This window comes from Nannospalax galili, unplaced genomic scaffold, assembly GCF_000622305.1.
Source record: "Nannospalax galili isolate Female #2095 unplaced genomic scaffold, S.galili_v1.0 scaffold109, whole genome shotgun sequence".
Lineage (NCBI taxonomy): Eukaryota > Metazoa > Chordata > Mammalia > Rodentia > Spalacidae > Nannospalax > Nannospalax galili.
The window spans coordinates 1415909-1431622 of record NW_008360315.1 but is presented as its reverse complement, the minus strand read 5'-3'; the positions used below and the strand labels follow the sequence as shown (position 1 = coordinate 1431622).

General features: G+C 37.1%; 1 protein-coding gene across 4 annotated transcripts in view; it reads right to left on the bottom strand.

Annotated features, from left to right (window-relative positions):
* Nek1 (NIMA related kinase 1) overlaps nucleotides 1-15714 on the bottom strand; it is a 182039-nt gene that overhangs the window by 116846 nt on the left and 49479 nt on the right. For 2 of the 4 annotated variants that reach the window (XM_008824939.3, XM_029559550.1), the window contains exons 12-17: nucleotides 11111-11170; nucleotides 10680-10739; nucleotides 10544-10591; nucleotides 10312-10386; nucleotides 3516-3679; nucleotides 3305-3436 (exon numbers count right to left, since the gene is read on the bottom strand). In XM_008824939.3, the coding sequence (XP_008823161.1) occupies nucleotides 3305-3436; nucleotides 3516-3679; nucleotides 10312-10386; nucleotides 10544-10591; nucleotides 10680-10739; nucleotides 11111-11170 (539 nt within the window). The remainder of the gene's footprint in view (nucleotides 1-3304; nucleotides 3437-3515; nucleotides 3680-10311; nucleotides 10387-10543; nucleotides 10592-10679; nucleotides 10740-11110; nucleotides 11171-15714) is intronic. The other 2 variants (XM_029559551.1, XM_029559552.1) reach the window with 1 other exon arrangement.

Here is a 15714-nt window from a genome sequence, read left to right as displayed (position 1 = left end):
TATACGATGGAGTTTTACTCAGCAGTAAAGAAAGATGAAATCATGAAATTTGCAGGTAAATGGATGGAACAAGAAACTGTTATACTAAGTGAAATAACACAGACTCAGAAACAAAAAAACAAAACAAAAACTGTGCATGTCCTTCCTCATATGTGGATCCTAGCACCAAATCTGGATTAAGTGATTATGTATCCAGATATAACTACAGGAACCAGGATAATGGAAAGGAACCAGGGAGGTAAAGGAAAAGAAAGAATCTGAAAGAGAAGAACAGTAGGAAACAGGTGTTAATAAGGGAGATATGGATAAAAATGGGGTTATTTTAAGGGGGAAGGAAGGTTATACAAGGAACCTAGGGGATAAAGGGAAAGAAAGCACTCAAGAGAGGTGAGACCATCGGAAAAAGGTATTATTAAGGGAGAAATGGGAAAAACAGGGGCACCTTAAATGGGGAAACCATGGGGGAAGGGTTAGGCAATGCGAGAGATAAATAATGCCTAGCTAGTTTTAAAAAACCAGAGGGAACCATATTAGTCCAAGAACCTGCTGATAAATTACACATACAACTAGATCAAAGAATATATGTCTAGGCAAGGTTTATCTGATCACATTTGGTCTTTGCCCAAGCCTTATCTACATGGCACACAGTAATTAAAAGTACCAGACTGGTGAAACTAACCTTCTTGGATGTTTAACAGCCACACTATGAGGCCTATACTAATTTGGTCAAAGAGATATAAAGGACATTTTTTGCTCCTTTCCCTCCTAGTTCCAGGGAACTATGAGCATCTCTCAAAATGTCCTGTAACTGTGATAAGTCATCTGTCCTCTTGATCAAGGAGGCCATGGAGACCCCACCAGATAGACTTGAACCTGTGTCTAGTCTACAAAGAGGAGGGTCAACACAGAGGAAACATTTCCTCCATGCTTCCAAGCAAAGCTGGCTATGGTTGAGCAGGACCTTTGCTTATCTTCACACAGATGGAACTGGTAAAAGAAAGGAGCCAGGGGCTCCTCCCAAGCCCATGGGACCCCTGAGGAACAGATCCTCAAAGGATCTTAAGAGTAAAAATAAATTGGTTTATCTGGGCCAACTGTAGGGTCTTAAAACACCAAAAAGGAAAGTATATATAACTTTTTAAGAATTCATATGTATAGCTAAAGGCTACATAACAAGAAACAATGCCAGACAGGTGATACCTTCCTTTGAGTTACTGGCCAGGGTGGCCCAAAAGACTCCCAGAGAATAACCCAGCATAAATCTGGGAAAATGAACAGCAGACCCCAATCTTATCTAAAGGAATGTTGACAACTGATTGCTGGTAAACAATGAACAACTGATCTTATTAAAACAAGGATCTCTAGATAGACTGACTAGATTCAGAATATGGACAAGCACCATGGAATGGCTGGGGGCGCCGACAACACAGTGGACAGTAACAGGGATGACAGAGTATATGGGCTCCAGTCAGGGTTTGGGGGGGAGGCTATGGGAGGGTAACATTTGGGAAGTGGGTATATAGATGAATAAGATTGTTTGGGATATTCTGTATGATATACACAGACAAAAAAAATTCAAGAAAAAAAAGACATATTTGAGGAGGAAGTATAAAGATTTACTTCATATTAATTAGCAGAGGTGATAAACATTACCATTGAACTCTACCTGATGACTTTATATCCATACTCAGGTGCAAAGGATCTGAGTATAACCGACTGTGACTAGTAATAATCAGTTACATACACATTAAACACACATGTGCAAACATCTAAGCCTTAGTAGCATTAAAAATGTAGGAAAAAGCATATTTTAAAATGAATTGGAGATCTTCTTTAAAGGTTAAAAACTCATTCAATTTTATGTCTTACAGAGTTTATACTGAGTTCAATATTGTATAACTGTATTAATTCAACTGTGAACCTAAAAATTTATAGATACTTTTGAAAGAGATGTATCCTTGCTCTGGAAATTGTTACTGAACATGTTAAAGGAGTAATGAAAAACAATTAAAATAAGGTAACACAGTACTAGAATGACAAGTAATATGGAAGGATAAAAGTCTCACATAAAATTTGCTTTACCAAGATTAGGGAAGTAACTCAGTGGTAGGGAGGTAGAGTGCTTGCCTAGCATGCATTAAGTCTTGGGCTCAATTACTAGCACCTCAAAGAAAATGTGTATTTCATTGCTGTTCAAGAATATATATAGAATTTGAGTGTGGAGCCTTCCTTTCTCAAAAACTGGAAGAATATAGAGTTAGTTTCATACCTCTGGCTTCTACACATAATTTATAATGTAATCATAATGTTATTTCAGGGTTGGGGATTTAGCTCAGTGGTAGAGTGCTTGCCTAACAAGCATAAGGTCCTGGGTTTGGTCCTCAGTTTGGGAAAAAAAAAAAAAAAAAAAAGACAAAATCACAATGTTATTTCATGCTTAATTATTTATTGTACTCCATTACATTTATTTTTACCACAACTTTCTTTTTTCAGCTCTAGAGACTGAACATAGGGCCTCACACATGCCAGGCAAACACTCCAATATATTGGAGGACAACATATTCTCCAATATATTCTCAACACATCTTAATTGTTTGTTATAATGAGAGAAACCATAGGATTTTAATTATACTTCTAAAATTACAATAAGGAATTTTATAAGGAAAAGATAAAATTAAGATTTCATAAAATGTTACTCATTCTTTCATAACTCACCAGAAAATTTTATTGAAGAAAAAGGAATGTCTAAAAAAACACATACACACTAAAGGGGGAAAAAAAAGAAGTATGCAAAGTATAGCTATTGCCAATTAGCACCTTAAACTAATTCCATGGAAAAAATCTGATGAAAAGGATCAAAAAGAGAGATAAATTAGAGACGAATGTGAAGAGGAAACATTTGAAGACGGCAAAGAGAAAAATGGGCTTCTAAGGAATGAGGAAAGACAAAAAAATATGCTTTGGAGTTTTGTGAAAAGTATGATTCCATTTAAATTTATGCTATGATTTATTTAAAGCAAGTGGATGAAATTATCACAACCATATGTTAGCTAAAAGTTATCACATGTTCCTTTAAATAGTATGCTCAGTCTAAACATAAAAATTAGCCACAATAATCAAGCTGAGCTGAAGAGCTACACATTTGCCATAATGTAATCAAAGGCCAACCTGCACTTGACAAAATTATTACATCCAGGAAGCAAAATTTTTTCTATGTAAACAATGGAGAAAACATCTACAAGTGTAGTTATGACAAAGGACAAAATTACACACAGGATGAATTTATGGATCATCACAGTCCAACCTGTTCGCATTGGCTTGTTTAGACACCGCCTTCAATCTTTTCAAAGTGTTTCTAATAGCATCAGCATCAGGGAAATGGTGGTGACCTCCAGCCCCATTAGGAAATCCTGGACGAACTCCAGGGGGAAGTCCTCTGTAGATAAATATGCACAGTGACTTTCATTACTTTCTCTGAAGCAAAGCACAGGTAACTAGTGCAGACACAGTCATACCTTTCTGGGAGCCCCCGGCTGTAGATATGCCCTTTCCATCTTGCTTCATTTTCTTCTGCTCTCAGCTGCTGCATCTGATCAAAAATGGCATGGTAATGTTCATACTGCCCTCGAGAAGAGAAAGGTGATGGCGTCACGGCCCCTCCACTGCCAAAAAAAGGAGCCTGAGGATTAAACAAAGAGCTCTCACATGTTAATCTTATGGGGCCTTGAGGCCTGAGCTGTCCTGCAAAGAAAAAGTAAAATTCAATGCTTAACAATAAAGAATAACAATGTGACAAACAAAAACACTAAAATTTCACTAAACTCATATCAATATGCAAAAACCAGATCCTCATTATGAAGTTTTGAAACATATTTATATTGTGCATTTCATAGGACCCAATTCTAAAAGTTTAGGTATATATCGTTTAGATATAAAGCAGAACTCAATTATATAATAAAAATTATATTTAGCAAAAACATTAGCACATGACTTTTGATGAACTCCAAATCTATTCACCAAGTAGAAATGATGGGATAAACATTATTGAAGCATATTCTGTATGTACATAAAGGAGGAAAAATAATATTATCTTAATATTTATCAAAAACAGACAAAAATGCAAAAGTAAAAGCACATTCCAATTACGTGGTAAGTGAATGAATGAATGAGTGAACAAATGGAGCAGGTACACTCTGAAGTTGTTGAGTGTTAAGGATATTCACAAACCAGAAAAAAAAATGACAAGTAAAAAAATCTCTATTTTTTTAAAGTCTTGATGAAAGAAATTAAGCTAGTCTTGATAACAATGTAAAACAAACAAAAAAAGAAGAACAAAAACTATAAAACCAGACTAGAAAATCAAAGCATTAAAATAAAACTGAGTAATGTACTTTTTTTTTTTTTGGTGCTGTGGATGGGAGGAGGAAGTAACTATGATGGTAAACACAGATGGAAGACAAACAGAGCATTAAACATAACGGGAGTCCGTGCCATGGGCGTGGGCAGAACGCATTCATGAAATAAACACAATTTTTTAGACGATCACTAAGTCAATACTACCCATAAGCAGATATGAGACAAAAGAGTAGTAGTAGAGGGCTACTTCATGGCACCAAGGGAGACTAGAAGAAAAGGAACCACTGAAAAAGGAAATGCCGAGTGGGCATGTGGACTTAATGCAGAAAGGAGCAAAGGATAGGGCAAAAACGGAAGACCTCAAGTATAGAGTCAACAACCCACAGTAAAGAGAGATGGCAGAAAAGGTTAAACTAAGAAAACATGGAATGCCATAAACATTATGGAAGAGGAAATCAATAATCTCAAATGCAGAGGTAAATAGAACTTTAAACAAGACAGGCAGAATTAAAGCTGACTGCTAATCTTTAAAAAGGACCAAGAATAGAATCAAATAAAAGAACTAGGGAAATCCAATGAGCAGAAATTTGTTTTAAGATCTTGATAAAGTACTTTATACAAAATGTTATGAGAAAGCCTGATGTTTTAAAGATCAGTTCAGGCTAAATATTAATAAAAGATATACAAACAACAAAAAGTTGGTAGAAATAGGAAAGACAAATAATTAAGCAGGAAACTCCATCGAGGTCTTCTCATACATCCTCAAAATATGTACTTTAAGTCAAGAATCAGAATTCTGTTAAAAGGTGGCCACATCTTTTATGAAGGCAATCACTTAAGTAAATGCTTAGCTTGGAGTGTTCTGTTTCTCACTAGTTATACAAATGCAGGTAAACATCTCTGAAGATACCTATAGTCAAAAGGTCATCTCCTAAAATTAATCTTTACTGAGGTATGGCTTATATACAATAAAATTCACTAATTATAAGCATAAGCAGATGATTTTTTAAAACCATCTCAGGGTAGCCGGGCGTGGTGGCACATGCCTTTAATCCCAGCACTCAGGAGGCAGAGGCAGGCGGAGCTCTGTGAGTTCAAGGCCAGCCTGGTCTACATAGTGAGTTCCAGGACAGCTGGGGCTACAGGGAGACCCTGTCTCAAAAAGACCAAAAAAAAAAACCCATCTCAGGGGATCCGACAGCCTCTTCTGACCTCCATGGGCATTGCACAACATGGGTGCACTTACCTACATGCAGGCAATACATGCATACACATAAAATAAAAATAAATAAAATTTAAAAAAATTTATTTTTTGTGTTTGGCAATACATGCATACACATAAAATAAAAACAATAAATAAAATTTTAAAAAATTTATTTTTTGTGTTTACACACACACACACACACACACACACACACACACACATGCTTCTGTGTGCTGTGATGCACCGGTGGAGATCAGAGGACAACCCATTGAGTTAGTTTATTCTTCCACCATGTGTATCCTGGGGACTGAACTTGGGTCATTAGACCTAGCAGCAAGTATATTTCCCACTGAGCTACCTCTCCAGCCCTGTGCTGAGGAATACTGATAAATGTACATACTCAGTATTTGCTGCCACAACCACAATCATCCCAGGAAGGCTCCCTCCATTACTTTGCAGTCAATGCCCAAATCACTGATCTGGTTTTTTTTTGTCACTACTGTGTGCATTTGCCTTTTCTGAAAATGCAGGTAAATGGAATCATAATATGTGCTCCTTTGTCCAGTTTCCTTAATGTAGTATATTTCTGAGATTGATTCATGCTATTGCACATACAAACTATTAATTTTTATTAATGAAGATTATTACAATGCATCTTCAAACTAGAAGATATACCTCCTACATATTATGATGGCCAGATAATCAAAACTACATATATGGAACATATTTTTCCAAAAACACATCTGTAAGAGACACACTGAAAAGAAGGAAACCAACCAGCCAGGCATGGCGGCTCATCTCTGTAATCCCAGCATTTGAGAGGTAAAGGCAGAAGGATTAAGATTTATTTCCTTCAATCTTGGTCTTCCTTGCCCCTGCTACCTAGATAGTGAGTTCAAGGCCAGTCTGGGCTATATGGGACCCAGTCTCAGACAAAACCAAACCAAATAAAAAAAAGTAAACAAAACAAAACCACCCCAAAACAAAACAAGCCAGATGAAGTAAAGATATCTCAGATCTTGCAAATACTAAATAAGGTCAGATATTTATACTATGACTAACAATGCCTGTTTAGAAGTATATAAACATAGTATTAATTTTGAATTATTTTTCTTATTTTTCAGGTTTCACTCATCTGTACTTTGGAAATTTCTTTGATTCACATTATACTGAAGCTCCATGTCCTTAGCTACTATGCCGAAACCAAAAAGTCTAACATGGAAAACATTTCATACTTAGGAATAGGCATGGACACTGACTGAATCTGGTTCATATCATGGAAACTGGTTTTATAAATCCTCCACAAAAGCATTACAGAAATCTATAAAGTAAAAGGACATAGTATCTAACAAAATCTATCATGTTATCAAACAAGAACAATAAAACTTATCACCTTACAAGAGCCACAGGGCCACAGTACGCCTTCTGGGAACAGCAGGAGCTCAGCTGGCTGAGGTTAAGGAGCAGGAAATAACCATCAAAACCTCAATACTAACAGTGAATATGGCATAGATATTGGATAAGATTCCTGAGCTTACAATTCAGTTATGTACACAGTAAGCTAATTCTATTATGGACCAAGTTCCAAGTTATTTCTTATTAGCTAAGTAGTAAGTTCTACTTCGATAAAGCTGAATTACTAAAAATACTATATAATACTGAATTGGACAAAAATATTCTTATTCAATAATTAATATGACATGTGAAAAACATCTTGAGAAACAAAGATAATATAAATTGAGGACAGATTATATATGTCTAGATGAATCAAAACACATATTTATCCAAATCATAACTTTTAGGAAAGAAACAAAAATGGTTGGGGCTGGAGAGATAACTAAGCGGTTAAGAACACTGTTCTTGCAGAAGACCTGGCTTCGAATCCCAGCACCCACATGGCAGCTAACAACTGTCTGTAACTCCAGGTCCAGGGGATCCAACAGTCTCTTCTGTCCTCCGTGGGCACACAGGTGCATTTACCTACATGTAGGCATAACACTCACATACATAAAATAAAAATAATAAAATATTTTAAAAAAAGAATGGTAAACAATTCATTTCGATAAATATCTAAGGTCTACTTCAACAGGTGATTAATGGGGGCACAAGTTGGGTAAATTTACAGTATAAAGATATGCTGAGTGACAGCAAGTTCAATGTCAAAAGTAACAACTATAACACAAATGATTAACAGTGCATTCATTTTCTACTGCTGTGTAACAAATTATCATAAACTAAGTAGCTTAATACAGTATGTATTATCTTATAATTTCCCTAACTTAAGAGTATATTTGGTTCGGTCCCTGGCTTAGGATCTCAGAAGGGAGAAATCAAAGTGTGAGCCAGGGTGACATTCTCATCTGAGGCTCAGGATATCCCAGCTCACTGGTTCTTGGCAGAGTTCATTTCTCTGTGGTTCTATGAATAAGGTCAGTTTTCTCCTTAGTTATTGGCTAGAGATCACTGTTAGAATCCAGAAGTCACCCACATTTTCTTGCAATACCATGTTTACTATATTTCAGGTCAGCAGAGGTAAATTTCCCTGGACTCTTCCCTTTGCAGTCTGCCATGAGGGAGTTTGTTTTGTCAGTGTGATAACAGGAATGACCATAAGAGGGAGCTACCATATCACCACACCTACAAATTCTACTCAGAACTCAACAGGAAGGAATACAAGGTGCATACACTAGGCATGGGGAATCTTGGAGACTTTTAGCATTCAGCTCACCAGCAGATAAAGATATATACAGGATGGTACTTTTTTTTTTTTTGGTGTTTTTGAGACACGGTCTTCCTGTAGCTGCCCTGGAACTCACTATGTAGACCAGGCCGGCCTTGAACTCACAGAGATCTGCCTGCCTTTGCCTCCCGAATGCCGGGATTAAAGGCATACACCACCACGCCCAGCTTGGGATGGTACTTTTTAAAAATAATCTTATGTGTATGAGTGTATTGCCTGCAGGTATGTGAGTGTACCCATGTTGTGCAATGCTGTGGAGGTTAGAAGAGGGCATTGGAGCCCCTGGAACTGGAGTTAGGATGGTTCATAGCTGCCATGTGGGTGCTGGGAATCAAAACCGGGTCTTCTGCAAGAACAGCCAGTGCTCTTAACCTCTGAGCCATCTCTCCAGTCCCAGGATGGTATTTTTTATAACAAAGGCAACAAAGAAAGCTCAAACCGGTAAGGCAAAGATGGGTAAAGAAATTACTACCTTAAAAAAAAAAAAAAAAAAAGAAAGAGAAGAAATTGCTACCTTAGTGACACACACCTTCAATCCCAGCACTAGGGAAACAGAGGCAGGCAGATCTCTGTGAGATCAAATTCAGCCTGGTCTACGTAGTGAATTCCAGGCCAGGAGGAAACCATATTTCAAAAAACCAAAAAAAAACAGAAAAACAAAAACAAAACACAGAAATTACTATCTGAGCCCTAGTAGATATGCTCCAGGAATTGAAAATAAAACTTAGAAAAGTTAAGTAAACAGCCCAAAATTACATAGTCTGAATTTAACCAAAGGGACTGTTTGAACTAAAGAATTTAGGTAATGGGCTGGAGAGATGGCTCAGCAATTAAGAACACTGACTATTCTTGCAGAAGACCCGGGTTCGAATTGAGAGACCTGAGTGACTCCATCTTGGATGAAACCTCCATAGGACTGACCCAGCCCTGGGACCTGTTCCAAGAAAAACCACAATACTTGGAACGGATAGAGAACAACTCCCCTGCCAATGGTCAATTAACCAGGGATAGGAAAGTACTAAAAGTCCAGATGTCTTTTCAGATTTCCTGAAGCCAACAGTTCATGGTTTGGCACTGGGCTGCAACCAATGAGATGCTTGCCAGGCTGGAGACCCCCTACTCCCCTACTTGCTGACCTTGCTGAAATAAACCTATAAAAACCTCTGTCTCCCAAAGCAAGGGGTCTCACATCTGAGATCTGCTGAGTCGGTGACAGAGTGGGCCCAAGCTTAAGCTTGTAACAATAAAAGAACCCTTGTGTATTTGCATCGGTAGGCTCCTTGGTGGTCTTTGGGGTCTTGCAAACTGGGCACAACAGAATCCCAACACCCACATGGCAGCTAACAACTGTCCGTAACTCCAGTTCCAGAGGATCCGACAACCTCTTCTGTCCTCTGCAGGCATTGCACAACACAGGTGTATCTACCTACATGCAGGCAACACATACATACATATAAAATAAAAATAATAAATAAAAATTTACAAAAAAAAAAGAATCTAGGTAAACGGTTATTTAGGCAAAGATTATCTAAGTTAGTGAATGAAAGCAGAAGAGAGGGTGGAGAAGAGAGGGAAAGCTATCAAGAAAAGTGCAAATGTAAAAAGAATAAGAATCAGCAAGCTACCTACAGTAAAGAAATTACAAACTTGTTTTGTTCTATGTAAACAGGGCAGAGAGTGTGGTATGAATGGACAAGACATCCTGGAGGCCAGATAAAGAAGGGTCTTCTGAGAACTTCATTTTCTAAGTTCCATAAAAAATTCTAATGAAGATGTTTGATTTTGCATTTGATTTGTAAGACTCCTTTGAAAGCAACTGTGTATCTCATCCTTCACATTTTATCAAATACATGTGGGAAAACTAAGAAATCAAAATAAATACTGAAGAATTCTAGATGAGAATTATCTGTACACCAAGAGGAAAAGCAGCTAGTCACACCTATTTTAAAGAACAGGATGAAACCAGAGGAAAAGCAACTGTAGTCTAACTATACTGACATTCAATGCCTACCTTGACTTCACCACTTCCACCAGCCCGTAGGACATTTCTCCATCCTTGTTCTCTGGCCTTGTTTATTCTCTCCAACTTTTAGGGAAGAGAAACAAATGAAATAGCATTTCAACCACATATAAAATACATGGACTAAACAGCAATAAAATGAAAATCACTATACTTCCTTTAAAAAATTTACATGCATAGGGAAAGGAATAAATGTACCACAGAAAACAGATGGTCTTCTTACCCGCTGCTTTTCTTGCCTTTTTACTTGTTCAGCCTTCATGAAACTAATCTGTAACAATTTCGAAGACATATTTCTCAGAACTCAAAATTCTTATCTACAATCTTGAAAACGAAGAAAAACAAGAGCAAAAAACTACCTGATCCTTTTGTTTCTTTTCTTTTTCAACAAATTCTGACCTTCTCTTTTTTGGTGCTTCCTTAAATAAAAAAGAGAACATCTTGATCAGTAATAATTTCCATTTTTTCTATTTTCATCAAGAAAGTGAGCATATCAACAGGAGTATGCCCGGGGTGGTGAGAAAGAAAAGAATGAATGTTGAGAGAAGCTCTCAGGCATCTGAGAAACAAGGTGGACAGGTTGCCGGTTTCAGAGTATAAGGAAGTTTCTTCAGGATTTTTGCTTGCTGCTTTAAAAACTGTTTTGTAAGGACGAGTGTGGTGGCACAGGCCTTATACCCAGCACTTTGGAAGCAAAGGCAGGTGGATCTCCATTGAGTTCAAGACCAGCCAGGGCTATACAAGGAGTCCGTGTCAAAAAAAAAAAAGATTTTTATACATGTCTTTATACCTCAAACATTTTCTTCCTTTCTTCTCCAGGATTCATTTTCTTTATTGGAGTGTGATGGGCCTGGACAAAAAGTAAAACTGCAAGTTAGGTAAAGATTTTAAGGCATTAATTTGGAAACTCCAAATTTATGGAAATTTAAAGGGGAGCCACTTCTGCCATGACTCTTTCAAAATATATTACCTTTGAAAATAAGCACAGGCCGGGCATGGTGGTGCACACCTTCAATCCCAGCACTTGGGAGGCAGAGGCAGGCGGATCTCTGTGAGTTCAAGGCCAGCCTGGTCTACATAGTGAGTTTCAGGACAGCTGGGGCTACAGGGAGACCCTGTCTCAAAAAGACCAAAAAAAAAAGCACTGTACTCTTCAGTATGCCTTTTACTGAGTAAGTGGAGTACTACAAAGAAACTGCAAGGTTCTTCCCTTGCTATCAGCTACTTTTGTCCTCATACACAAATGCTAATTTTAAAAAGCATACCATTTGAAATGTATTCTTTGAGCATTTCATACATGCATACATTTTGATCATATGCATACCCCTCCAACTCCTCTTAGATCTACCCCAGTACAACCCCTCTCAACTTTTTAAAAACTAATCCATTAAGTCCAATTAGTACTGCCCACATGCCCATGGATGGAGGGGGCATCCACAGGAATATGGTCAACCTACCATTAGACACACCCCTGAGGTTAAGGCCTCATCCCACAATGGATGCTAATTTTAACTGTTCTACTACTAACGCACACATTTTTCTTAAAAAATAAATCAAACAACATATGTTGACTACGTAAAATTCAGGCAAGACAGCGAATTTTTCCTGCCCGGAACTAACGCAGAACTCCACAGAACTTCCACATGAGCCACAGTCACATAGATCTCTGTAAGTCTGTCCACTTTCCTGAAAGTCTAATTTCTGCTTTTCTTCTTCATGGCTTTTGTTACTAAACATGCTTTCTTTAGGCTTTGGGCTGCCCTAGCATCTTGTATTTCTTTACTTTTTCTCTAAAGCTTCCTTTTCCCAGCCATGTGGCTGCTAGTCAGTCACATGTCTGACCTCCCATGCAGGCTCTAAACCTGCATGGCTTCATGGCTTTCTTTCCTTCTTCCCACCATTCACCTCCTCAAGGAAGCTGCCAAGATTACCAGCTCATGGGTCCTGAGGATTTTTCTTTAAGATTCTAATAAAATTGTAAAAGCTTCAAAAAAATAAAATAAAATTCAGGCAAGACTAAAAATTGATAACTCACTTCACTCTCTACATGAGGTAACCAGTGTTGTTTGTTTGGAGACAGGTCTCACCATGTAGCTCCAGCAGGCCTGGAACTGGTTACATAGACCATCCCAGACTGGCCTGCATGTCACAGTGATCTCACAGGAATTAAAGGCATGCACCACCACAGCTGGCTTACATGTTGATATTTTTATTCTTTCAGACATTTTAATACACTTAAATACATAGTTATGTACTTATAATTTGTTTTATGATTTTATATATTATTAGAAAGGAAAGTATTTTTAATAACAATGTGCCTTGACAATTCTACATTATGATAAATTAGTAAGGCAACATTGTAGAGTTGAGTTATTTAACCTACTGTGGGGATAAAAACTAGGTTGGTGTTAAGCCTCTCCTACTCCATACACTATAAGGAACTTTCTTATATATACATTCTTATGTCATATGTAAGTCTTTCAGAAAAACTTTTAAATGGAACTGTAGAGTAACAACATAATTTAAACACTGAGAAATTCTGCCCTCTCCAAAGGCTGTACAAATTTATATTCCTCCAAAGAATATAGAAAGCCCATATTCTCCATTACTCTAGAGTCCAGCCTTGGAAGACAAAAGAAAAATGAGGAGGAACCCAAGAGAGGGATGCTTTTGGAAGCCTTTGTCAAGAAATTCCAATGGAATCTCATATGAATATTTGAAAATTGCCCTGTTCTGACTTTTTTCTAGTTCCCTGTCTAGAACTTGTAATGCTAATTACTCTTGCCTTTACTTCTCCTTCACATCTCCTATTCACCATTCTTTTCCCCTTAGAGCTAAAAGTTATGAGATTTGGGAGTCTTTTAGATAGACCCACTGAAGGGGTACTCCAATTGCCTCACCCTGTGTCCCTGTTCAGGATGGAAGAAGCCAGAGTAGTCTGCATCCCGATTCCCTATTGGCAATTTGAGTAACCTCTTCAGAGGATGGTGTCATAAGAGTAGGAGGTAGAAACTGGCTAGGCAGTTAGGGTAAAAAGACCCCAAAGAAAAGTAACCAGTTTCTTGGCTAAAACTCACAATGTTCTTAGGCCTCTTAGCACCCTACTCCATTCCAAAGCTCAAAAATATTTGGGAGCTTTTACCTAATCCTTGAAAGATTTTAGGGTTACCTCTTCAGAAGGGGGAATGGTAGAGTAGACAAAACCCCATTAAAAAATATATAAGTAAATCAAAGTAGAAGAAAGAGTACATGAAGTTATCAGAAAACGTGATGGGGAGATATGGGAGGAGGAGGAGTTGGAGGGGAGGGACTGGGCATGTATTTGATAAAAACACCTTATGTGCATGTATGAAATTCTCAAATTATTTTTTTAAAAAAGCCCAGATTCTCGCTTGAATGTTACCAATCTCTCTTCAATTTCTTTTTAATTTAATTCAATTATTTTTATTTTATATGTATGAGTGTTTTGCATGCATTTGTGAAAGTGCATCATGTATATGCATTGCCTGCTGAGGTCAGAAGGCGGCACTGGTTATCCTGGAACTGGAGGTATAGACAGTTGTTAGTCACCTGTGGGTACTGGGAACCAAGCCTGGGTCCTCTGTAAGAGCAGCCAGTGCTCTTAACCACTGAGCCATCTCTCCAGCCCCACAATTTCTGCTTCCTGAAAAGGCTAACGTTTTTCCAGTTAGAAATGTACATTTATTCTTTCACATATTAATTGTTAACGTATGCTTGGAGTTTAATTTTAGGAGCTCTTTGTATATCATGGGAAATAAAACTTTATTATAGATGTTTAAAATATTTCCCCTTTTATTTTTAATTCCTATTTATTCTTTTATTGCACAAAAGTTTGTAATTTAAATTCAGTTAAAACTACCAATGCTTTCCTTTATGACATAGGTCAATATTATATGACTAAGACATTTTATTTTTACCATATTGTGTTTATTAAGTATTCTATTTTGACAAGTTCCACAGGTTAACTCACTGAAGCCACTAGCACCAGCCTCAAAATTGGAGGACCATAATATCAAACAGTTTAAAAATATCAATGTTGCTGTCATAGTGGTGGACCATCTACAATCTCAGCTCTCTAGAGAATCACAAGTTCAAGGGCACTCTGGGCTACTCAATGAGAGACTGAAGAAAAAAAGGGGAGGAGACTAACATGACAGCTTTATATAATCAACTAGCTTAAATGGATGATGCAATAGCACAGGACAAGAGTACGTTCTTTTCTTGTCTATCTAAAAATTTATTTATTAGTGTGTGTGTGATATGTGTGGGCTAATGTGTACCATGGAGTGTGTGCGGAGGTAAGAGGACAACTCTGGAGGAGGTTCTCTCTTTCCACCTTTCCATGAGTTCCAGGATTGAACTCGGGTTGTGAGGCTTGCACCACAAGCCCTTTCATCTGCTGAGCCACCTCTCCAGCCCGAGAAGAGAATGTCTAAGACAACTCTCTTGGATAAGTTACATGAAAGCAAAGATTATATTCTGTGATCTTTTATATTGCCTTAAATATAGAATATTCAAATATTTGTGAAATAAAAATACAAGTTGCTCCTCTGGGATCAAACAGGTATTTTCAGAAAATGATTTCTACATTGAAGAGAAAAAAAAGAAGAATTCTACTAAGAAAACTTTTATTTTGTTACTCAAAAAACAAGCAAAAAAAATTTTTTTTTCTTAAGCCAAAATACTGAAATATGTTCATGGAGCTCCCTCTGGTGGCTTAAAGCAAGAAGGTTTTGTTTTAACAGAGCCCTTAGGGGGGGGAAAAAAAATCACCTGTGATTGTTACAGGAATTGGAGCAGTCTTACCACATGCTGAGCAAAAGTATGCATATTTATTTGAATAAAACATAGTATCATTAAGTGACTGTGGTTTTCCTTATAAGTTTTTCATTTTCAAGTTTGAATATTTTTCCCAGTGATTAAGAAATAATGCAATTTATTTTGCCAGAAAATATAGAATGTCATTCGTCATTAAAGAATGCAGTTTGGGGGAACTGTAACTTTAATCATCATTCCAGATGAACTTTTACTCGAGTCTCCTAATGTTTTATAGAAAGAGTCCAACCCTTTTAAGAGGAAAGTCACTTTTACTAATGAGAGTAAAATGCCATGACCCTCACATAAATGCATTTAATTTTGAAAATGTAATTATGAGAAGTTAATGAGAAGAAAGTCAATTTAATTGCTTAACTTTCTTTTTTCCTCTCTTGGTGTCCTTAAGGAAGCTGATTTTGATATTGATGACATTCAGTAGAAACTAATTACAGCAACCTTACACTGTTACCTTCCTAAAAATCATTACTTTTTACTTTTTTATTTTTTTAAATTTTTTAAAAAATTATTTAATAACCATATAATTAGAAGAAGCATTTA